The 23,634-nt window shown below is 41.0% G+C and overlaps 1 protein-coding gene across 1 annotated transcript; it reads right to left on the reverse strand.

The window, feature by feature from the left end:
- Positions 1-110: 110 nt before the first annotated feature.
- ZNF221 (zinc finger protein 221) lies at positions 111-23,111 on the reverse strand. The gene is given in 12 exon segments (XM_074386258.1): positions 111-4,523; positions 4,526-4,609; positions 4,612-4,805; positions 4,807-5,620; positions 5,623-6,264; positions 6,741-6,833; positions 7,000-7,126; positions 9,696-9,779; positions 12,148-12,317; positions 14,974-15,162; positions 17,565-17,740; positions 22,413-23,111. Coding segments are annotated over 8 exon segments (2,088 nt in total). The 5' UTR covers positions 9,711-9,779; positions 12,148-12,317; positions 14,974-15,162; positions 17,565-17,740; positions 22,413-23,111; the 3' UTR covers positions 111-4,404.
- Between the last annotated feature and the right edge of the window lie 523 nt (positions 23,112-23,634).

Genomic DNA, 23,634 nt, shown 5'->3' on the forward strand with positions numbered 1-23,634 from the left:
TGTTGCATTCTTCTCTCTTTTCTACTTTATTAGTCTAGCTAGCAGTCTTATTAATTTTTTCCCCAAAAAAACCAGCTCCTGGATTTGTTAATTTTTTGAAAGATTTTTTTTTGTGTTTCTATCTCCCTCAGGTCTGTTCTGATCTTATTTCCTGTATTCTCCTAGCTTTGGGATTTGCTTTTTGTTATTTTAGTTGTGATATTAGATTGTTAACTTGAGATATTTCTAGCTTTTTGATGTAGGCATTTAGTACTATAAATTTCCATCTTACACTTCTTCAGCTGCATCCCAGAGATTCTGGTACGTTATGTCTTTATTCTCATTAGTTTTAAATAATGATTTCTTTCTTAATTTCATTATTTGCCCAGGAGTCATTCAGAAGCATGTTATTGAATTTCCACATACTTATGTGGTCTTACGTTAATTTCATTTTTTTTTTTTTTTTTTTTTTTTGAGACGGAGTTTCGCTCTTGTTACCCAGGCTGGAGTGCAATGGCGCGATCTCGGCTCACCGCAACCTCCGCCTCCTGGGTTCAAGCAATTCTCCTGCCTCAGCCTCCTGAGTAGCTGGGATTACAGGCATGCGCCACCATGCCCAGCTAATTTTTTGTATTTTTAGTAGAGACGGGGTTTCACCATGTTGACCAGGATGGTCTCGATCTCTCGACCTCGTGATCCACCCGCCTCGGCCTCCCAAAGTGCTGGGATTACAAGCTTGAGCCACCGCGCCTGGCCGTTAATTTCATTTTTAATTTTTTGGGTGAATTTCTTTTTTTTTTAAAGTTTTCATTGTTCTATTTTATTGATCTCTTGCTATGCTTAATTTATACATTACACTTTATCATTGGTATGTATATATAGAAAAAAAGGTGTAAAAAGGTTTGGTACTATGTGAGGTTTCAGGAGTCCACTTTGGGCCTTGGGATGCATCCCCTGAAGATAAGGGGGAACTACTGTATGCAAAATCGAAAGCTATACAACAATTAGAAACATTGAGAGAGCAAATCTAAGTGAAGACATTCCTCTGAATTCCCAGGTTTCATCGAGCATCAAAAACGACCAATCTTTTAGTCCTTTTCTTGTATATTATTCTATATCCGCAATTGGTTGGATCCCTAGATTTTATTTCTTTTTTTTTTTTTTTTTTTTTTTTTGAGACGGAGTTTCACTGGTTACCCAGGCTGGAGTGCAATGGCGCAATCTCGGCTCACCGCAACCTCCGCCTCCTGGGTTCAGGCAATTCTCCTGCCTCAGCCTCCTGAGTAGCTGGGACTACAGGCACGTGCCACCATGCCCAACTGATTTTTTGTATTTTTGGTAGAGACAGGGTTTCACCATGTTGACCAGGATGGTCTCGATCTCTTGACCTCATGATCCACCCGCCTCGGCCTCCCAAAGTGCTGGGATTACAGGCGTGAGCCACCGTGCCCGGCCTCTCCCTTTACATAATTCTGACCTTAGAGAATCTGATGATTATGTGTCTTGCGGTTGATCTTCTTGTGGAATATCTTACTAGGGTTCTCTGCATTTCCTGAATTTGAATATTGGTCTGTCATGCTATTTTTGGAAAGCTCTCTTGGATAATGTCCTAAAGTATGTTTTCAACTTGTTTCCATTCTCCCCATCTCTTTCCCCAGTCAGTCATATGTCCAGTCTTTTTACGCAACTCCGTATTTCTCAGAGGTTTTGTTCATTGCTCTTCACGCTTTCTCTATTCTTGTCTGCCTATCTAATGTCAGAAAGATAGTCTTCAAGCTCTGAATTTCTTTTCTCCTCTTGGTCTATACTACTATTGATACTTGTGATTGCATTGTCAAGTTCTTGTGTTTTTCAGCTCTATCAGGTCAGTTATGGTCCTCTCTAAACTGGCTATTCTGGTCATCAGCTCCTGTATTATGATTTTTAGCTTCTTTGCATTGGGTTATGACATGCTCCTTTAGCTCAGCAAACTTCATTATTACCCACCTTCTGAAGCCTACTTCTGTCAATCCAGCCATCACAGCCTCTACCCAGTTCTGTGCCCTTGCTGGAGAGGTATTGCAGTCATTTGGAGAAGAGGCACTCTGGCTTTTTGAGTTTTCAGTGTGTGTTTTTTTTTTTTTTTTTTCCTTCTCATCTTTGTGGGCTTATCTGCTTTCAATCTTTGAGATTGCTGACCTTTGAATGGCGTTTTTGTGGGGTCTTTTGTTGATATGTTTGTTGTTTTCTGCCTGTTTTTAACAGTCAAGCACTGACTGTCAGCAACTGTAGGGCTGCTGCAGTTTGCTGAGAGTCTGCTCGAGACCCTAGTTGCCTCAGTTTTTCCCATGCCTGGAGGTATCACCAGTGAAGGCTGCAAAATAGCAAAGATAGCAGCCTGCCCCTTTCTTTGGAAGCTCTGTCCCAGGGAGTACTGACCTGTTGCTGGCCTGAACACTCCTACAGGAGGTGTGTAGAGACCACTGTTCGGAGATACCATCCAGTGAGGAACAAGATTAGGGACCTAGTTACAGAAGCAGTCTGGCTGCTCTTAGTAGAGCAGCTGTGCTGCGTTGGGAAAGGACCCTTCCTCATCCAGATTGCCTGGACTCTCCATAGCCAGCAGGATTGAACAGCTTTGTCAACCGAACCACAGAGACAGCAGTCGCCTCTCCCCTGGGAGCTCCATTCCCGGTAGAGATTAGATTTCTGTCAGTATACGCCTGGCTGGAGTGACTGAAGGCCCCCCACAGGGAGGCCTCACCCAGTGGGGAGGAATGGATCAGGGTCCTACTTGAAGAAGCAGTCTGGGCCAGGTGCAATGGCTCATGCCTGCAATCCTAGCACTTCGGGAGGCCGAGGTGGATGGATCACCTGAGGTCAGGGATTCAGGACCAGTCTTGCCAACATGGCAAAACTGTCTCTACTAAAAATACAAAAGTTAGCTGGGTGTGGTGGTGCATGCCTGTAATCCCAGCTACTTAGGAGGCAGGAGAATTGCTTGAACCCAAGAGACAGATGTTGCTGTAAGCCAAGAGCATACCACTGCACTCCAGCCTCAGCAACCTAGCAAGACTCCATTAAAAAACAACAACAACAACAACAAAAAACAGGTGTGCTGTGTTGGGTGGGGGAACCTTTCCTCATCCAGACCACCTGACCACTCCAGAGCTGGCAGGCTGGAACAGTGAGTCAACTGAACCGCAGAACGGTGGCCACCCTTCCTAACAGGAGCTCCCTCCTATTTCAGGCAGACAGCTTGTTGTTGTTGGTTGGCTGGAATTCCAAGCCAGTGGGTTTTGTGAGGTGCCATGGAAGTGGGGGCCACAGAATGTTGCTGCTCGAATCCCTGGATTCAGCCCCCTTCCTAGGGGAATATAAGGATGGGTCTGCCACCCTGCCAGGAATTTGGGGTGGGAACATGTAAACCTCCTGGGCTTGTGTGTGTGCCTGAGTGGCTACTTTGCCAAGACTCCACACAGCTCTGTGGAGTGGCATGGGCTCAGAAGGAGATCTCCTGACCTGCAGGTTGCAAAGATTTGTGAGAGTAGCATAGTTTCCTGGGCAGGGTTGTACAATCATTCCCCACTTCCCTTGGCTGGTGGGGAGGGTTCTTTTGGCACCATGCCACACCACCATCACTCTGCCCTACTTTTCTTCATTCTGTGTGGGTAATTAACTGCCTAGTCAGTCCCAGTGAGAGAACCTGTATATTTCAGTTGAAGGTGCTGAATTCACTTGTCATTTTCATTTCTCTCTAAGTACCGTGGACCACACAGCTGCTTTTTAATTGATCATCTTAGTCCATCCCATGTTTCCTCTTTTAGATTCAATTTTGAAATATTTTTTCTCTTTTTGATCCTTTAATATCACATCTGATATTTCAAAAGACAAGAAGCCCAACCAAAGCTCTTTCTACATTTCTTACAGGGGAGAGGTGACTGCTGTCTCTGTGGTTTGCTTGACAAAGCTGTTCCATCCATTTCTTACACGTACCAAACGCACATAAGTGCCAATCAGTGTTAAGATTGTGAAGATTCTGCAGCAAAGACACATGCAGCTTACATTCTAGCAGACATCAATTTTGACATGTCCACCATTAGAGATTTGTAAACACTCGAACAAACTCCTATTCTAAGGCCTGTCTCTTGAGTGATAACTATAATTGCCAAACTTTTGAGTGAAGCCTCAACTTACAAGGGTTCTCTGCTACAGTAGTTAAAACCACTTGGGTATGCCGAACTATGGCTGAAACAGACTTTAACTTAAATATTTTCCCTCCTGAGACTGTATGAAATGTATCATCAGGATGGGTTCTGTAATAAGTCATGAGATATGAACTCAAACTGAAGTGCTTACCACATGCATCAAATTTTTAATGTTTCTCCCATTGTGAACTCTCAGATAAGCTTGTAGCTGTGAAAACTTATCACAGACATCACATTACTAAGGTTTTTCTTGAATGAGAACACTCTGATGAAGTTGAAGACTTGAGGCGTGACTGAAGCACATGACAATCTTCCCAAACTTCTGTAGTGTCTCTGCCATATGGACACTCATGCATATAAAGTCAAGTGCCTGTTGTAGTACATCCCACACTCCTCACATTTGTATGGATTATCTCCACTGTGGACTTTTTTCTTGGTCTTTAAGATATATATACAAAGTTTTCATAGTTCTCATATTTGGATGGTTTTTCTCTGCTGAGGAGAATCTGATGGGTCAGATGAGTTGAGACCCAGCCAAAGCCTTTCCCACACGTCTCACATTTGTATGGCTTTTCTCCCATATAGACTTTCAGATGTAAATGATGCTGTGAATTCTGAGTAGATCTCTTCCCACACTCCACATTTCAATGGCTTTTCTCCACTGTGGAGTCTCTGATGTTTCAAAAGACATGAAGCCCAGCCAAAGCTCTTTCCACATTCCTTACAACTGTAGGGTCGCTCTCCCCTGTGGACCCTCTGGTGCATGTCAAGATTAAATTTACTGTTGTACCCTTTCTCACACTGCTCACATTTGTATAGTTTTACTCCAGTATGAACTGTCTGATGGGAATGAAGTTGTGAACTCTGAGTAAATCTCTTTCCACACTCTTCACATTTGAAAGGTTTTTCTCCACTGTGGAGTCTCTGATGTCTCAAAAGACAGGAGGCCCAGTCAAAGCTTTTCCCACATTCCTTACAATTATAGCGTCTCTCACCTGTGTGGACCCTCTGGTGAAACTCAAGATCCAACCTCCTTTTATAGCTCTTACCACACTCCTCACACTTATAAGGCTTTTTTCCATTGTGAACTCTCTGATGGGAAGATCGTTGTGAATTTGTATAAAATCCCTTCCCATATTCTTCACATTTGAAGGGTTTTTCCCCACTATGGATTTGCTGATGACTCAGAAGACATGAGGACCATCTGAAGCTCTTCCCACATTCTTTACAATTATATGGTTTCTCTCCTGTGTGGACCATCTGATGCTTACAAAAATCTCGCCTACCAATGAAGCCTTTTCCACACTGCTCACATTTGTATGGCTTCTCTCTTACATGAACCATGCAATGACTATTAAGTGCTGATCTCTGACGAAAGTTCTTACTACATGTATCACATCTGAATGGTTTTTCTCCTGTGTGAACCAGAGAATGCCTATTAAGTCTTGATCTAACATGGAACTCTTACCACATATATCACATTTGAATGGCTTCTCCCCAGTATGGATTCTCTGGTGTTCCTGAAGCTGTGAATCGTTAATGAAGGCCTTCCCACATTCCTCACAATTATAAGGTTTCTCCCCTGTGTGTAATTTGCCAAGTGCTGATCTACTATGAAAGCCTTTCCCACACTGATCACATTTGAATGGTTTCTCTCCAGTATGGATGCTCTGATGAGTTTGCAGATGTGAGATCTGATTAAATTCCTTACCACACACATCACACTTACAGTGTTTTTCTCCCAAATGGACTCTCTGATGAATATGAAGGGCTGAGATGTAACAAAAGCTTTTTCCACACTCTTCACATGTATGAGACTTCTTTCCTGAGTGTAATTGTTGATGGAGATCAAAGACAGAAACATAACTGAAGGACTGTTTACATTCATTACACTGGTAAGGTTTCTGTTGCACATGACTTATGGATAGGTCTGCCTTAATCTGGCAGGGGACATCACCTTCTTTGAGGAACTGAGGGCTGTTTATTATGGGGTCTTGAGACCTGGTTAGGTCACTTGGAATTTGTTCCCAGATTTGCTGGCAGGACCACTCTTCATGTGGTCCTGCTTCTGGAACAGTCTCAATTTGGATCTTGCCTCCTAAAAAGACACAGAATTAACATATGTGGGCAAGTCAAGCCCTGTTCAATGTTTTCAAGATTTCACACTTAGGATATGGCATTAAACTTTAATGAATACAGGGAACATGAAGTTCATGTTTTCCAAGTGCACTATGGTCTTTGGTTTTCAAGAGACGAATTCAGAACCACATCACATCTCATATATAAAATCCTTGATAGAAATAAAAGACTTAATTAAATAATTAACATATACACATTTAACCTGTTACTAATTTTGGTAAATTTTCTGGTCTAAAATCTTGTATGATAAATTATGAAATGAATAAAATATGAACATGAATAATGAACCCAAAGGAACTTTAAAGAAGAAAGGCAGTTGCAGTAATTCAGGAAAGCGGTTTGGCAATTTAGACCACGGTGATGGAAACAGGCATGGACAGAAGTAAAGCGGATAGAAAAGCTATGTACAAGGATGCACAGTTGCTTGGTTCTTACCTAGGTTTCCTTCTCTTTGGCTTGTGGTCTTCATCATCCAAAACTTTTCCTTCCTTAGGAAGTGGAAAGTATCTTGGTGGAATGGTTGATTCCCTGTGAACACGCAAAGTTACATGCTTAATTCCAACCCACTGTAGGTAATATCTAGGGAATATTTACTGGAAATTTAGATTCCCAATGTATAGTCATACTTGAACACTCCAGAATACAAAGCATTCCTGGGGCCTAACGTTCTGTTACAGAGGGTGCCTTTTCTCACCTACTGAGAGCAGGTTCCTGAAGTTATCTAGCATCACATCTTGGTACAGCTTCCTCTGGGCAGGGTCCAGCAGCCCCAGCTCCTCCTCAGTGAAGACCACAGCCACATCCTTGAAGGTTACTGCCTCCTAAAACGGTCAATATACAAAACCTAAATTTTCTGACCAACGATTATTAAAAAAAGCATGGCACTAAGTAGGCAAAGGGGACAGGTGGTAAGTTGTCCTAGATCTTGAGGGACAATATACAGATCTCCCACTCATTCTGCCTATATCCTGATAATGACACACACTGATTTTTATGAGCGCCACCAGAAATGCAATGATAGAAAAGAAGTCCTGTACTTTTACTTTGTGTACTCATTGAGTCTACTTGTAAGCAGCCCTCTAGGACTCTAACTGCTGCCTCCTGGGCTACATATATTCAGGTTTTAATGAGCCACCAATTGCCCCAGTAACATTTAGCAATTTAGTACCAGCTTTGATAATGTCCATTGTCTTCCTGTCTCATACTCAAACTCTGGATGCTATAACTGTTTTTTTTTTTTTTTTTTTTTTTTGAGACGGAGTTTCGCTCTTGTTGCCCAGGCTGGAGTGCAATGGCGCGATCTCGGCTCATTGCAACCTCCGCCTCCTGGGTTCAGGCAATTCTCCTGCCTCAGCCTCCTAAGTAGCTGGGATTACAGACACACGCCACCATGCCCAGCTAATTTTTAGTATTTTTAGTAGAGACGGGGTTTCACCATGTTGACCAGGATGGTCTCGATCTCTTGACCTCGTGATCCACCCGCCTCAGCCTCCCAAAGTGCTGGGATTACAGGCTTGAGCCACCGCACCCGGCCTTATAACTGTTTTTTAATATCTGTCAAACTAACCAGTTTATGGTGACCTGTGTAGGATGGCTATGCAGTGCATCCTCTATACTCTCAAGGCACAAGCTACATACATTAGTTGCAGAATTCAATGTCATGATATGGAACCATCATGCCTCAGAGCACATCCCAAAGCTCTCTCCCTTCCTAGTTGTGTGACTTTGGACAAGCTCACCTACATGTATTAGTTTCCTCTCTGTATAATGATTTTCACCTGGTATAGTTTTTTCAAGGAGTAAAGAAGGAAATATATATAGCATTGGGAAAAGTGTGTGGCACAGACTATTTAATAAATACTAGCTATTTTTATTATAACAGTCATTATTGTTATTTATTTCATCTCATTTCATTTCTGCATAATATTACAGGGCAAAAATTATCTCTTTTTATTTAAAAAATAAATACTTCATATTAAATATTATTCATTATCAATCCTGTAAAGAAAATAATTATATGTAGACTTTATCCTCCAGATTATTTAAAACAATGTCAAATGAAAATTAGAATGTCAATAAACACATTTAAAATTGTGATCACATAATTTCATGCTTTCTTCCAAATTTTTTTACCTACTTCCCACTCTTTTGAGTAAACACAAGTACTCTTACTCTCCTTATGACAGTGAAAAGCTGGTTATAAATATTCCTGTGACTTTGGTAATTTGAAGACTAATTCATTGTATTAATATCAGTCTCACTTATTTGATTATAAGGGCGTAGAATAGCTAACATTCCTGACCTTGGTTGCCTGTGTGAATCTAAACAAACAGATATTTTTTTTCTTTTTTTTTTTAAGACAGGGTTTCACCATGTTCGTCAGGCTGGTCTTGAACTCCCGACCTCAGGTGATCCACCTGCCTTGGCCTCCAAAGTGCCTGGATTACAGGTGTGACCCACCACACCCAGCCAAAAACAGATTTTTCATATTTGATGAGTTTAAGAGGTAGAAGAGACCAATATCTGCATTCTGCTTCTCTGAGTAAATGTAGTAACAGAACCCCAGAAGTGACTGGCCATTCTGCCAGTATCATTGGACATTTGACATGAAGGTACCTACTACTTTGGTAAAACTTCTTACTCCTTAAAGGAATAAGAAAAGACCAGTAAATAACATGCATTACAAGGTATGACTGAGGCATGGCAAACACAGAATCGAACTCTTCCTGTGTGAAAATTCCAACAACAATATTTGTGGGAAGCTGCAGTCAAAGCTTGATGTGCTCCACCCTGTTGAAATAATCTATCATCTATAAAATAGCCAAGCGATACATGTCAAAAGTATCCTATATTGTTTTCAGAATTAATTTTGGGGGAAGGGATTATATATAGGAAAACTGTCAGGGCAGTGTTGCTGAAAACATTAAAATTCCTAAACCACCTAAATGTCTATGAGTGTGAGGTAGTTCAAAATAAGAAGATACATTAATTCAATGGGACTATGATACCAATATAAAAATGAAACATTATATAATATTATATAAAATGAGCACAATTTAAAATTAGAGGTATTTCATCAATACAAATACAGTTATGATATGCATGATGAAGAATATAAGATAAAAACAGATAATCTGTGAGCAAAGTAGTAGTGATGTGAAAAAATTATCCATTCCTACTATTTTCTCTACTGTAGAAAAGAAATTATATAAGAAAACAAGAACTGAAACCAAATGGAAAGTCAACTCAAAATCAACAAAGGAAGCATCTGGCAAACAAAATGCCCTCAAAGCTTGTGGTTCTCTTTGAGTCTTCCCAAGACAGATAAAAATGTGACAATATGAGTAGTAGGATGGAATTTTAACAGCAAGAGAGGCAATTCCTACTCACCTTGATTGTGGTCATTTTTTCCTTCTACTTCAGGGAATTTGCAGAGTTCTGAATGAAGCAGTTCAAGTGAAGGTGAAATTGTGCCTGGAAAGTGCAAGCAAAGGCAGAAAAACAGATGTGAAAGTGTGACTAGGAATGTTGCCCATGAAAACAGACAAGTATTTTCAATTATCACATGATGTTCACAGCAGCATTTCTCATAGTTCCAAACTGCAAACAAGCAAAATGCCCTCCTATGGGTAAATGAATAGACAAATCATGGCATATTTATACAACAGAATTTTATTTAGAAATTCAAAGAAGTGAAGTTCTGGCTCATGCAACAACATGCATGAACCTTGGAAACATTATGCTAAGTAAAAGAAGCCAGTCACAAAACCCCATGGATTGTAAGATTCAGTTTCATAAAATATCCGGAATAGGCAAATGTATACATAGAGAAAGTGGATTAGTGGTTGCTCCAGATTTGAGGTAAGAATGAGGTTTAACTGTACTTAAGCATGAGGAGTCCAATTAGAGGATGAATATGATCTAAACTGAAGGATGATGATGGTTACACCACTCCGCAAAGTTCCTTAAGATTATTAAATTATACGCCTGAAACGGATAAATTCTATGATATGCAAAATACACCTCAATAAAGTTGGAAATAATAATGGTTAATCTACATGTTATTTAACTGGATTCTGAGTCCATATTGATGGAATATTTATAGTTGAAGGAACTGATGAATAAATGGGGGAGAAGTGGAAGCTAATCTTTACAGAAGAATGCCCACTACTAATGTATTTCCCCATAAGAAATGTTTTTATTTTCAAAACTTAATTTAAAAGTAGCCTGAAAAATCTCAAAGACATCATCTTGGCCAAGTGAACAAAGTTGAAATCTCCAATGAAGGGAAAAATAGACATCATTTGGCCTCTATTATGATACCTCAACACTTCCGTGGTACCCACACCAACAATGCATAATCTGAACTTAAATGTGAAATAGATAAATCTCAAATGAATATCTTCCTATAAAATACTTTGACTATATACTTCAAAGATGTCAAGAATAAAAAGACAAAGGCTGTTGAATCTTTCTAGATTAAGGAAGACTACAGAAATGTGACATCTAAAAGCAGTATATAAAATTGGACTTTGGACTGGAGGATGGGGAAAACAGTTACAAGAACTTTAAAAAGCACAACAAATTTAAATATGGGACTTTGGATACAAAAGATGATGGTGTCTAATGTTGTCCAGCCATATCTAATAAGTAACAGAATTAACTAATATTAGTAGACTTTTAATTGATATCTAGTATTTAATAGTGACATTATTTGATATTATATCTAATATTACCTAGCATGTTATATGAAACTCTATAGCCAACCCTTCCTAAATGCATCTTACCAAGGCATTCCATGATCACCTTGTTATGTGGGCCTCCTTGCTACAGAAACCTATGATAAGTTGTCTCTCATTATAAGTTTGTTTCTGGTGGTATTTGGCTGATGGGTGTCAACAAAGCAAAATACAAAATGAAAATAATTGGAAAATTTGGGTAAAGAGCATATGAAGAGTCAGGTGCTGTGCCTTGGGCCTGTAATCCCAGCTACTTGGGATGCTGAGGCAGGAGGATAGCTTGAGTCTAGGAGGTAAAGGCTGCAGTGAGTTAGGATTGTGCTACTGTACTCTAGTCTTGGCTCTTAAAGCTCCAGCCTAATCCTTGACTACATGTCCCATAACCTGGTGTAAGTGATAGACTCCCAAAGCCTTGAGCAGCCATGACTGAGCAATGGTGTCAGGACCAGTCCTCGGAGGAAAATGGTTCCCTTCGCACAGCTCCATTAGGCAGTGCCCTAGTGAGGACTGTGGGGAGCCCCCACATTTCTCTTTGGCACTTCCTGGTAGAGGTTCTCTATGAGGGCTCTACCTCTGTGCCAGGCTTCTGACTGGGATCCCAGGCTTTCTCATACATCCTCTGAAATCTAGGTAGAAGCTGCCAAGCCTCCTCCATGCTTGCATTCTGAGCATCTGTAGCCTTAACACAATGTGGAAACCACCACAACTACCAAGGCTGCAGCCTGAACTGTGCCTGGGGCACTCTGCGCTGAGGCTGGAGCTAGAGTGGACTAGGTTGACTCTGACGCTTGAGCAAGGTCAAATTCGGAGCACAGTGTCTTGAGGCTGCTCAGGGAAGTGGAGTCCTAAATCTGGCCTTTGGAACCAATCTTTTCTCCTAGGCCTCTGGGCCTGTGGTGGGAGGAACTTTCCTAAAGACTTCTGAAACGTCTTTTAGGTCTTTTTCCATTGTCTCAGATTACCACTTGACTTTGTTAGTCATGCAAATCTCTTTTCCAAGTGGTTGTTATATAGCCAACATGGATTCCTCTCCTGAAAATGCTTTTTATTTTTCTACCAAATGGACAGGCTGGAAATTTTCCAAACTTTTATACTCTGCTTACCTTTTAAATATAAATTCCAACTTTAAATCATTTCTTTGCTCCCGTATATAACTGTAGGTTGTTTGAAGCAGTGAAGCAACCAGGCCACTTCTTAAATGCTTTGCTGCTCAGAAATTTCTTTTGCCAGGTACCCTAAGTTATCACTCTTAAGTTCAAGCTTCCAGAAATCCCTAGGGCATGAACACAAAGCAGCAAAGTTCTTTGCTGGGGCATAACATGGGTGACCTTTATTCCAGTTCCCAGTAACTTCCTTGTTTCCATTTGAGATCTCATCATCCTGGACTTCATTGTCCATATCTCTACCAGCATTTTGGTCACAACCATTTAACCAGTCTCTAAGAAGTTCCTATGGCTCAGTGAAAAAGCTAAAAAAAAAAAAAAAGTTTTAACCTTTCCCTCATCTTCTTATCTTCTTCTGAGCCCTCTCAACTTTTCCAACCTCTGCCCATTAGCCAATTCCAAAGCCACTTTCACATTTTCAGGTATCTTTACAGCAGTGCACTACACCTCAATACCAATTTTCTGTATTAGTTCATTTCTGTATCACTGTAACTAAATACCTGAGGCTGGGTAATTTATAAAGAAAAGAGGTTTAATTGGCTCATAGTTCTTCAGGCTATAAAAGATGTGTGGTGCTGGCATGTGCTCTGCTTCTGGTGAGGCCTCAGGGAGCTTTCACTCCCTGAGGAGTAAAAGGGAATAAAATGGGAGTAAAAGGAGTAAAACGGGAGAAGGTGAAGGAGGAGCAGGCATGTCACACAGTGAGAGCAGGAAGGAGAAAGAGAAACCAGAGAATCCAAACTCTTTTAAACAACCAGATCTCACATGAACTAACTGAGGAAGAACTCATTCATCACCAAGGGGATGGCATTAAGCCATTTATGAGGGACTCACCCCCATGATTAGGTTTCAACAGGAGATACGGAGGGACCAAACATCCAAGCTGTATCAAATGTAATTAAAAGAGGACTAGGTTGACTTGACGCTTGACCAAGGTCAAATTTTAGTGAATCTGAGCTTTAGCCACTTGCCTTAAAGCTGTCCCTAAGGGAAAAATTATGCCAGGAAAACAGAAAGTACCTCTAAGACCTGTGGTTACAAAAAGGCAATCAATGTATGGGAAGGGTAAAACCAAGAAACTGAAGCTACAGTGTACAGTGTGAAGGAACTGTTTATTTTACAGCTTCTTCAGGAGCCTTTACTAAACTGGATTGTGAGAGAAACTAAGTGGCAGTATCTTTGGTTTTAAATGCAGAGTTGAAGAGCATGTCTGGGCTTATGTAGGATCCACAGTTCACTATGAAACAATTACAGATGGTGATATGTGATGCAACAATTACAGATAGTGATACCTGATGCAGACACACAGCAGATGTGAAAACAAAAACCCAAGAGTCTATCTACTGGGGCTTCTAAAAGTTGTTAGGCCCTGAGGAAACTGAATCACTGAGCTTGACCTCTTAACTTCTTTATTTTCTTGTTCCTGGTTCAGACCAGATGGTATCTAAGATAAAAGATTATTTGTCTGTGATAAAAAGACCCCTTTGACTATTACATCCCTAACGCAGAATGTTAAATATGCTCTTCCCAATAAAAGGAAACATTGCCTATCAAATTGCTATAACTATGCATTAATCTTGTAAAGAAAATGCTGACATCCTGTTAAGCTTCCTAGACCCTACCTATACAAACGACTCTCAAACCTTTCCACTTCAGGGCACTTATCCAATATTTTGAAGTCCATGCCCTCCCAGGTGGACATCTCAAATTTTGTATTTGAATAAATTCAATATTTAGCCATATTTCCAGAATCTCACTATCAAGGTTAACAGAGGTTGTTCCCAAGAGAACAGCCAGCCTGATGTGGATAAAAGGCACAGTAAGGTCTGCTTACCCTGAAAAGGGGGATTGCTCAACTCACCCTATAAATGCTGGGTGAGACACCACAGATGATGCAGTTGATATACTGCATGCAAGCCATGTGAGAATGAATTTATGATTACTGAGATATTCATCTGCTGAATATTGTCCTTACCCAGGTCATGGTAAATGCTGTGGCTAAGGGGACCACTTTGGCATGGGTACCCCATGTGACTTTCATAAAAGGAAAATGCAAAATGGAGATGGTTATGTTAGCGGTATCTAAAATGAGGCAGGAGGAGTTGGACCCCAGTCATATAAACACCCAGATGGATTTTAACCTGTCAAACTGGGGCAAATTGTAAAACCAGCTGCATTTGATTGGAATTGTTTACATGTGGCCTGATAGCGAACCTGTTGGGGAGACAGCTATGCTGAACTAGATTGATCATCAACTGAAGACATCCTAAGTTGCGAACCAACTGTCATCAATCATGGACTGTACTAAGACCTTCCAGATCAGTAAACTTATAGTAAACATTTATAAGCCACTGCCCAACCTTGCCTGGATAGAACAGGAAATGATTTAGCCAACTACTAGGTATGTACCTCTTGATTGCAATTCACAAGACCCCACTTAAAACATCTTTTGTTTTCGGCTCAGTGTTGATATTATTTATTAGCTGACACCTTAACTCTTGCAAAACTGAACAACAGTCCTAGACGCCTTATGAAATTTGTCTCAGCTTCCTTTTAAGGATCTTAAAGATGTTAATTAAAACATTAGATTAATTAACAAGAGGAAAAAGACAGAGAAAAGAGTCAAAGGACTCATCCCAGAAAGCTAGAATTTTTTTTTTTTTTTTGAGGTAGTCTCAGTCTGTTGCCAGGCGCCAGGCTGGAGTGCAGTGGCACAGTCTCGGCTCATTGTAACCTCCGCCTCCTGGGTTCAAGCAGTTCTCCTACCTCAGCCTCCTGAGTAGCTGGGACTACAGGTGCACGCCACCACACCCAGGTAATTTTTATATTTTTCGTAGAGATGGGGTTTCACCATGTTGGCCAGGATGGTCTTGATCTCTTGACCTCATGATCCGCCTGCTTCAGCCTCCCCAAGTGCTGGGATTACAGGCTTGAGCCACCGCGGCCAGCTGAAAGCTAGAAATTTTTTAAAGATCATTTAGAAAATAATAATAAAAGTGAAACTAAGAGAAAAGAGAGAGTGCGTCATGGGACTCATTCCAACAGGGTGAAAATCTTTAGGTTGTTATGTTAAATTAAGTTCAGCCTAAAGCTGCCTTCTTACATATTTTAAGTTAGGTATAAACATTTCTCTAGGCTAGGCGTGGTGGCTCATGCCTGTAATCCCAGCACTTTGGGAGGCCAAGGTGGGCAGATCACCTGAGGTCAGGAATTCAAGACCAGCCTGGCCAACATGGTGAAACCCTGTCTCTACTAAAAATTAGCTGGTATGGTGGTGTGTGCCTGTAATCCCAGCTACTCGGGAGGCTGAGGCAGAAGAATCACTTGAACCCAGGAAGTGGAGGTTGCAGTGAGCTAAGATCACACCACTGTACTCCAGCCAGGGCAACAGAGTGGGGGACTCCAACTGAAAAAATAAAAAAATAAAAAAACAAAAAAAACACACAAAGATTTCTCCATATACAGTGAATTGTAACTTAACTGGAAGTGTAAACAGACTGTATAACCTATTCTTCTGCCAATCACTTGAGATTTGCCTAATCAAAGGAAGCCAACTATTCAAACAGGGATGAAATAAGGCAAGAGCTGAGCTGTAACCAAACTGGCTGTTTCTGTTCCTCACTTCTACTTTCTGAATGTCACTTTCCTTTTTCTGTTCATAAATCTTCTTCAACAACATGGTAGCACTGAAGCTTTTCTGAATCTCTTCTGGTTCAGGGGCTGCCTGATTTACAAATTGGTTTTTGCTCAATTAAATGATTTAATTTATGTAAGTTTTTTTTTTTTTTTTTACTTTTAACAATTATTAAGAAACAGAATAAATAAAATGGATAGAAGATATTGCATGGATTTGGATGGCCCACCATCATTTCTTCAGACCAAGAAACACACTAGATATATAGCCCACAATGGCCAATGGTTTAATCAACTGTGTCTATGCAATGAACTTTCCATAAAAAACCAAGAGGATTGGATTCTGGGAGCTTCTGGATTGCTGAATGCAGGGAGGTTCCTGCAGAGTGGCATACCCAGGAAGGTATGGAAGCTCTGTACCCTTTCCCACATGCCTTGCCCTAGGCATCTCTTCATCTGTAGCTTTTGTAATATCCTTTGTAATAAACCAACAAACTTAAAAAAAAATAAGCTTAATGGCTGGGCACAGTGGCTCATGCTTGTAATCCCAGCACTTTGGGAGGCTGAGGCAGGCAGATCATGTGAGGTCAGGAGTTTGAGACCAGACTGGCCAACCTGGTGAAAACCCATCTCTACTAAAAGACAGCGTGGTGTGCACCTGTAATCCCAGCTACTTGGGAGGCTAAGGCAAAAGAATCACTTGAACCTGGGAGGTGGAAGTTACAGTGAACCAAGATCACGTCACTGCACTCCAGCCTGGGCAACAACAGTGAGCCTCCGTCTCAAAAGTTAAAAAAATGAATAAAATAGGGGCCGGGAGTGGTGGCTCACGCCTATAATCCCAGCACTTTGGGAGGCTGAGGCGGGTGGATCACAAGGTCAAGAGATCGAGACCATCCTGGTCAACATGGTGAAACCCCGTCTCTACTAAAAATACAAAAAATTAGCTGGGCATGGTGGCGCGTGCCTGTAATCCGAGCTACTCAGGAGGCTGAGGCAGGAGAACTGCCTGAACCCGGGAGGCAGAGGTTGCGGTGAGCCGAGATCGCGCCATTGCATTCCAGCCTGCTATCAAGAGTGAAACTCCATCTCAAAAAAAAAAAAAATAATAAAAAAATAAAATAAAATAAACAAGTTAATAAACAAAAATAAGCTTAACAGTTACTATATTTATATCCTGCATTCAGGGGTAATTAAACATTTTTTTCTTGTCATATTTCTGTACTTTCAGAATGCTCCATAATGATATAATTCTGTAAGAATACAAAATATTTGTAATAAGTGAAACAAAATAGTTGACAAAGTTTAAGACTCCTAAAGAAGTCCAAGCCCAGGAGCCTTACTCTCAAGGTCCCTTCAGTCAAGTCCTAACTTGCTTTCTCCACCTGATTCCAGCTAGTTCCTCTGCCTCAGTGAGAATGTATCCAAGAGATTATCAGTTCCGGCTCTGACCTGGAGTGCAAAGGTTCCAACCCCAGCTCCACTTCTTATTAGTTGGCTAACAATGGGCAAATAACTCTTGCTCCCTTTGTCTCATCTTTAATAGATGAAATGGCAGTACCTCTCCACAGAACTACCATATGGTGTACATGAATTTCTTTGCATAAAGCCCTTAGAAATGAAGATAGCAATTAAGGTTTTCTTATGAATGCCCATGACCGATTACAACATCCTACAATAGATGTGAATGTTGCTGTAAAAGAAAAGTGACAAGTCACACTTACATGGAGCTTTGCTGTCAGTAGTCAACAAGTCCCTCCATCTACCTCCATGCAATCGTTTTAGAAAAGTCAGGATGCAGAAACAATGCTGCGAAATACCATAGTTGTGTACTCATTCTTGACAAAACAGTCAACACTCTCCCCTCCTTCTGTGGAAATTGGAGATACACCTCCTTTTCCTAAATAAGAGGCCAGAGAGTGTCCAGAATTATCTAGTGTTCTGCAGGGATCAGAGAGAAGAGCCGGTAAAGCTCTGACACCCCACCAGGGACCTGACCATTTCTCAGGAAATTAACAAGAGATCACCATTCATTGCAACAGAAACTGTGTTAAGACTCTTTTATATTACCTTTCAATTCCCAAGACAATTCTACTAGGAAGGTCTTAATATCCTCCATTTAAAGAAAAGCAGGCCGGGCGCGGTGGCTCAAGCCTGTAGTCCCAGCACTTTGGGAGGCCGAGGCGGGTGGATCACGAGGTCAAGAGATCGAGACCATCCTGGTCAACATGGTGAAACCCCGTCTCTACTAAAAATACAAAAAAGCAGCTGGGCATGGTGGCACATGCCTGTAATCCGAGCTACTCAGGAGGCTGAGGCAGGAGAATTGCCTGAACCCAGGAGGCAGAGGTTGCGATGAGCCGAGATCTCGCCATTGCACTCCAGCCTGGGTAACAAGAGCGAAATTCCATCTCAAAAAAAAAAAAAAGAAAAAGAAAAAGAAAAAGAAAAAGAAAAAGAAAAGAGAGGCCCAGGGAGATTAAGTAACACCCCAATATACTACTGTGGGAATCGGCCTCGCGCCAGAAGTGGAGGGAGGCGGATTGGGCGAGCTGAGAGCCCCAGAAACCTCCAAATCAGGCGAGAGGTGACAGGACGGAGTCCCAAACTCCCTCGGTACGCTAGGACAGCCCCAAACGCGAGAGAGCTCTGCGTGGGGACTGCAAACCGCCGCCCTCACCCCTCCAAACCTCTGCTTTCCAACGGTGCTTCCTTTCCTCTAAACCTATCGCTAGCTTGTTGAAGGTTACTAGAGAAGGTCCAGGAAATTCACAAGGGCCTACGAGACGCAGAACAACTCAAACTATCACAGAATAAAGAGTAACGCCCGCAGCAGCGGCTCCCGCGACTCCACAGAGCGTCTGGAATACATTTCCCAGAATTCCCCGGATCTGCCTGCCTGAGCGGAAGTGCCCGCAACTCCGCGGACAGTTTGGACTCTTCCCAGAATGCCCAAGGAGTAAACGGTCACAGTTTTATCCTCCGAGGGAAGTGTTACCACTAAGCATAGCTTCTTGAGCACACTTCTTCCAAGTACCCAGAGAAGGGAATCCCTCTTACCAAACGCCTACGTGGAAATATGGACTCCTGCACCAAGTGTCGTCCTTACCTTGAGTCTTCGAGCAAAAATATTACATAAACGATTATTTTCTGATCGAAATATCCCCAATTACGACAGAAGTATGACTGGAAAGTAAACAACTGTGGAGATAAAATATTTTCAAGGAACTAACGAGGAATTACTACTTAAGGATCAACAGAGCACTGAAAGGAGATAAACGTTTAGTATAACCTGATGATATGAGGCTAAAACTGATTGTACGCCAATGTAATTTTAATTTGCATTTCCAGTATTGTAAATGAAACAGAACATCTTTTCATGTTTTCAAAGGCCATTCTTTTTCTTCTTCTTTTTTTTTTTTTTTTTTTGGTAAATTGTTCAAACATTTTGCCCACCTTTCTAATGGCTTTTTGGCCTTTTCCCTCAATATTTAAATACTGTTTATACATTTGTAAAATAATTATTTTTTCTTGCAAATATTTTTTATTTTCTTTTGGTTTTATGGCTTTTTTTTTTTTTTGCCACAAAAAGATATTTTAATGTAATCTATCTTTAAAAAAATATTTTTATTGAGATTAATTCATAAGACAAAACTAACCATTTAAAAATGTACTGTTCAATGGCTGTGACGTTTAGTACATTCATAACATTGTGAAAACAATACCTTGTAAGGCCTAAAACATTTTCATCTCCCCAAAGAAAACCCCATACCAGCAGTTCACTCCCATTGCCCTAAGCCTCAACTGGCTACAACCAATCTTTCCATCTTATTTAATCACCTATTTTGGATATTTCATATAAATGTAATCATACAATATGTAACCTTTTGTGTCTGACTTTGCTTAGTAGAATGTTTTTTTTTGTTTTTTTTTGAGACGGAGTTTCGCTCTTGTTATCCAGGCTGGAGTGCAATGGCGCGATCTCGGCTCACCGCAACCTCCGCCTCCTGGGCTCAGGCAATTCTCCTGCCTAAGCCTCCTGAGTAGCTCGGATTACAGGCATGTGCCACCATGCCCAGCTAATTTTTTGTATTTTTAGTAGAGACGGGGTTTCACCATGTTGACCAGGATGGTCTGGATCTCTTGACCTCGTGATCCACCCACCTCGGCCTCCCAAAGTGCTGGGATTACAGGCTTGAGCCACCGCGCCCGGCCCCAGTAGAATGTTTTAGCATGTATCAGTACTTAATTTCTTTTTAAAGATAAATATTTTCTTGTTATGTTTTATACCAGATTTTGTTTATTGGTCATTGATGGACATTTGGGTTATGTATAATGTTACTATAAACATTCATGTGCAAATATTTATTACACTACCTGCCTTCACTTCTTTTGTGTATATTCCTAGATGTGGAATTAGTGAAGCAATATGGTAATTTCTTAAACTTTTTGAGCAACCACAAAACCATTTGCCACTGCAATTGCCCCACTGTATGTTCCAACCATCAAAATGTGAGAATTTCTTCACATTCTCACGCACATTTATTTTCCATTTTTCAAATGATAGACATCATAGTACTTGTGATGTGATAACACAGTGTTGTTTTGATTTGCATTTCTCTAGTGACTAATGATGTTGAGTATCTTTTCATATGCTTGTTGGTCATTTGTGTATCTGAATGTTTATTCATGTGTTTTCTGCATTTTTTAATTGGATGGTTTATATTTTTATTGTTGAGTATAAATTTTAAAAAAAATATATTTTGAATACTAAACATCATACTGTATGGTCTTTTTACTTAACAATGTTCTTTTATGGGTACAGTTTTTAATTTTACTGAACTCAAATTTATGTATTTCTTCTTTTGTTGCTTGTGATTATAGTTCTATCTAAAAATTTATTGCCAAAAAAAATCAAGATTTACTCTTATAGTTTCTTCTAAGAGTTTTATACCTTTTGCTCTTAAATTTAGGATGTTCCATTTTAAGTTAATTTTTAAGCATAGAGTGAGGTGATGATCCAACTTCATTATATTGCATGTGAATATCCAGTTTTCTTATCAACATTTGTTAAGGAGACTATAGTTTTCCCATTAAAGAGTTTTGTATTTTTTTTTTTTTTTTTTTTTTTTTGAGACGGAGTTTCGCTCTTGTTACCCAGGCTGGAGTGCAATGGCGCGATCTCGGCTCACCGCAACCTCCGCCTCCTGGGTTCAGGCAATTCTCCTGCCTCAGCCTCCGGAGTAGCTGGGATTACAGGCGCGCGCCACCATGCCCAGCTAATTTTTTGCACCTTTAGTAGAGACGGGGTTTCACCATGTTGACCAGGATGGTCTCGATCTCTCGACCTCGTGATCCACCCACCTCGGCCTCCCAAAGTGCTGGGATTACAGGCTTGAGCCACCGCGCCCGGCAAGAGTTTTGTATTTTTGTTGAAAATCAAATAGCCTTAGATGTATGGGTTTTCCTTATGACTGTCAATTCTTTTTTTTTTTTTTTTTTTTTTGAGACGGAGTTTTTGCTCTTGTTACCCAGGCTGGAGTGCAATGGTGCGATCTCGGCCCACCGCAACCTCCGCCTCCTGGGTTCAGGCAATTCTCCTGCCTCGGCCTCCTGAGTAGCTGCGATTACAGGCATGCACCACCATGCCCAGCTAATTTTTTGTATTTTTAGTAGAGACGGGGTTTCACCATGTTGACCAGGATGGTCTCGATCTCTTGACCTCGTGATCCACCCGCCTTGGCCTCCCAAAGTGCTGGGATTACAGGCTTGAGCCACCGCGCCCGGCCAGAAAGCAGTGTTAAAGCTCAGTGACTGCTCCTTGCAGACCAAGGCTAGTCCATAGGCAGTGTGTCCAGAGTAGCAGCGTATGGGCTGTTGGCTAGGTATACTTAAACTAACTTTTCATTACATGCAAATTAAGGGGTGAGTTATCAGAAATTTCTAGAAAAGGGGTCAGTAACTCCTAGGTGTTGCCATGGCATTTATAAACTGTCATGGTACTGGTGGGAGTGTCTTATACTGACAGGTAGCAAAGGGACAGGTAGCAAAGGGAATGAGTACATTCTATGTTCTTATACTTTAATCAAGATATTTTAGACATACTCAAGCACGTCACAACTCACAGCCTATGCCCCTTCCCTATTTGGAAATATTACTACTTCCCTAAGTCCTTTTGCAAACAACTTCCTCTTTTCCGTTGTTCTCCCTTGCCTTTACCTATTTAGGAAAGTTTTAAGTTATAAATAAAGTTTTAAGTTATTAATAACTTAGTTTTAAGTTATAAGGTTCAGCTTAGATTGGGTGGTCCAGCTCCAGCCAATGGAGACAGGACACAGTAGCAGGGAGAAGTTATATAAGGGATAAAAATTGCTTCCCTTCTTTGTTCTGGTGTGCTGTCACCATTGTTCCATCTGCCAGGCGCACCCTTTCTGCAGAAAATAACTGCCTTGCTGAGAAAACTTTTTATCTGAATGGTGATTTTTCCTTGTGGTACAGAGGAATAAGCATTCTGTTTCTGAATAAACATTTTAGTTATAACAGGAACTTACAGGTTGCTTTCCATCACTTACGAGTTTCAGCAGGTTTCTTATCTGGTCTTGGAATCAAGCCCTGCTGGTCTGTTGCCTCAGCCCAAATTGAACATTGTTCCAATGTTTACAGCTACTCTTACGTAGTCAACTTACACTTTTTGTTTTTTGTCTTCTCATAACAAAGCTGGAAAAATATTTAGTTTCTACCTAGGAGAAAAATGAATAGCATAGCGTTCTGTATTTTTTGCATTTCATATCTTAATCCCTCACTTCCCCTTCCTCTCCTTACTGAATATTCACAGATAACCTTTGGCAAATCATGAGACACCTTTACAGATTCCTGATTCTGAGAGCAATAAGTGATGTGATTCCTTAATCTGAATTTTTTCAAGATTTTATATAGGTTAGAGCCTATTCAATACTGTAATACTTTCTTCAGTATCCTGTGAATGGAAGAAAACTAAGCACAAGAAAAGTGGAGAATTTTGCTGCTTTTGTTTCATGTCCTGCTGTAAAATTGCATCTCCTTTTTTGAGCATTTTTAATCACAGATGAATCCAGACCCATATAATAAAAAGTCTTGTTGCTCAGGGCAGCTCTGGCCACCTCTTTTATCACCTGTTTCTAGTTCACACATAGCATTCCTTCATATTTTCCTTTTTTTCATATTTGCAACTCTGTCACATATAAAAGAGAACAATGGCAAAAAGAAAAAGTGTTAGGGTCCCAACAAGACTGGCCCACAGACCCCGCCCCTCCCATGCACTTTCCCGTTAAGCCAAGCTCGTAACAGAAACAGCCTCAGGCCTTGTAAACAGGGCACCTAGATACCAAGATGTGGTCGTACCTGGCTCTCGGACCCAGAATGTTGACTCAGTTAAGCAGGATGTCAGCCCCTGAGAACCAAGATGCGGTTTTTCTTAGAATAGCACCCGGCTACCTGCAAATCCCCCATAGTCTGTAAGACGGGCTGCTGCCTTCACTGCCTGTGGTGAGGCAGCCTGGCAGGTTGAATAAAACCTGCTAAACCTGGTCTTTGTCTCTCCTTTCCTTCGGTCAACCTTACAAAAAGCAGGCTGAGCTCTATAAACACTGACTTAGGCTCCACCGGCTAATTCAAAAGGAAAATTTCAGGCTGGCGGGAAGTTCAGCCCTAGAGAGGATTCTGGGACGTGTAGTCCAGACTTTGGTAGGTACGCGGCTTTGTTATTTGCTCCACTTGGGGAAATAAGAACCCATAACCCACTGCTCAGTGGCTTCG

This window comes from Saimiri boliviensis, chromosome 14 (assembly GCF_048565385.1).
Source record: "Saimiri boliviensis isolate mSaiBol1 chromosome 14, mSaiBol1.pri, whole genome shotgun sequence".
In the NCBI taxonomy this organism is placed as follows: domain Eukaryota; kingdom Metazoa; phylum Chordata; class Mammalia; order Primates; family Cebidae; genus Saimiri; species Saimiri boliviensis.